The 2,113-nt window shown below is 43.4% G+C and overlaps 1 protein-coding gene across 1 annotated transcript in view; it reads right to left on the bottom strand.

Annotated features, from left to right (window-relative positions):
• The window catches only part of zcchc2 (zinc finger, CCHC domain containing 2), a 13,534-nt gene extending 11,803 nt beyond the window's left edge, over positions 1-1,731 (bottom strand). The window contains exon 1 of the mRNA XM_008438485.2: positions 772-1,731. Coding sequence (XP_008436707.1) covers positions 772-1,554 — 783 coding nt within the window. The 5' untranslated portion in view covers positions 1,555-1,731. The remainder of the gene's footprint in view (positions 1-771) is intronic.
• Positions 1,732-2,113: the final 382 nt, after the last annotated feature.

The following is a 2,113-nucleotide window of genomic DNA, read 5'->3' as shown; positions in this document are numbered from 1 at the left end:
GTCTAAGTGAATCTTTTCTCTGTTGTATGTTCTGAAGATTCTGGCTAATGTTGTAGGGGCCCCTAAGCAGAACATGATTTAGGTTCCCCTGTACATATATATATATATTATAAATGTCAGTTAGTTTATGTAATGAATCTGTAAGAAAGGCGTCAACTAAAATAAAGCACCAATCAGCCAGAATCTGTTGTTTCTTGTTTTTACAACTGCAATCCTTTTTTATTTTTAAACATAATTTATTGTCTTCAATTGTACTTTCTTTATTCGATGACTATATATGAAACATACTTATATTTCCTTAATGGAATCAATAAACAAATACAACTTTTGCCATAAGCCTTCCAAATTTTGGCTTAAGTAAGGACCATGTATGTTGTGAAAAAAATATGCCTAATTTTTTTTCTTTTACAAATATGTAATTATTATTTACTTCCGACCCTCCTTTGCTTAACACCATCTGTCCAGCTTGAGCTGCTTTCAGCTGCTTTCGGCTGGCTAACGTGTTAGCTAACTCGGTTAGCATCATTAGCTATACCAGTATAAACAGCTAATGCTAAAGCTAAACTACGATGTTAAAGGAGCCTTTAGCTTACTCGGTAACTACAGAATCCACTGCTAGACTTGGGTCTTTTTTTAAAACAAGGTGTATATTTAAGTTTTGTATATACAATTTTAAATTTCACATCTTTAGTGAGTTTTCCTGGGCTAGCATGAAAAAACCACCACTATAGCAACAAGAAAAGGCCCCAATATCAGTAAACTGTTTATTACCGTCGACTGGGCTTTTATCCTGAGTTGCCTCTGTCGCTTTTCCTCCTCCAAGGAAAGCTCGATTTTGTCCAGTTGTCCCCGGATAACTTCCCGTTGGTGAAAATGGAAAGCTGGGTGTAGCGAGGCCATGGTATAGAGCAGCGCCAACTGCTCCAGAGCCCCTGCCGTTGCTTCGTCCCGGTTCTGCTCACATACAGAACCGTCCTGGCACGGTGGATAGAACGGCTGGAGGTGATGCTGAGGGTCCCTGAAAGGAGGCAGGGAGTAGTCATAGTTCCTATACGACAAGGCCAAATCCACGCTGCTGAGTATCCGAGAGAGTATTCCAGCACATTCCCTCCTGTCAGAGCCGAGCAGGGACAGACAGACGATGAGTTTGGACCGAATCACCGGGTCGACCACGTCCGTTAAAACTCCCAAATCGTTCGGGTTATTCGCCCTGCACTCAAAGTCCCGTAAAACGTGGTAATCTTTTCTAGCGAGGTCCTCCAGGTATGATCCCAGAAAGCGGAGCTCCAGGGGTTGGCACATATGCAGCAGCCCGCACATAAACTCGATCCGCTTGGCGGGGTTCAGATGGTGGCCGAACCACTCGAACACGCTCTCTCTGTCCAGATGCGATGCGTGGACGCAGGGTCTCGGCGGCTCCTGCAGTCTCTCGTACACCGAAGAAGATGCCGCCCTGGGAATATGCTGCCTCTCGGATGGATCCAGCGACTCGTCCTCCGCCGTCTCGTCACCTCCTTTCTCGCCAGTTTTCATCGGTAGCTTCATTGTTATCATTATCAGCGATAAAGGAGAAACTTCAGAGTGTAAACAAAATAACCATATGCATTATAGAGCAATACAACCGTTTAGTAACACTAACACGACTATGTTATTACTGTTAGCTAATCATCAGACGATGCCACAGCACTCAGTCCTTTTTTTCCAGAGTTGCCTTCTTCTTCGACTCATAATTTCCGGCAGGGTGCTTCAGTCTTCTCAGTAGACTGCTGCCACCTGTTGGATTTAGTCCAGACAACACCAATTAAAATTAGAAATACAACGGGAAGATTATAGATATACACAAGAGTTTCTTGTAAAAGTATCCCTTTTAACTTTTACACATTTTGTCACATTGCAGCTACAAAAACATGCTGTTTTCCTACAATTAAAAAATTCCATATCTTTACTCGATTTATCCTAAAAAAAAAACTGCTGTGGCGCAGTTGGCAGTGCTGAAGGTTCTGGGTTCGAATCCCAGCCCCGGTCTTTCTGCAAGGAGTTTGCATGTTCTCCCTGTGCATGCGTGGGTTTTCTCCGGGTACTCCGGTTTTCTCCCACAGTCCAAAAACATGAC

Source organism: Poecilia reticulata, linkage group LG20, assembly GCF_000633615.1.
Source record: "Poecilia reticulata strain Guanapo linkage group LG20, Guppy_female_1.0+MT, whole genome shotgun sequence".
In the NCBI taxonomy this organism is placed as follows: domain Eukaryota; kingdom Metazoa; phylum Chordata; class Actinopteri; order Cyprinodontiformes; family Poeciliidae; genus Poecilia; species Poecilia reticulata.
This window is presented reverse-complemented; position numbering and strand designations above follow the sequence as displayed.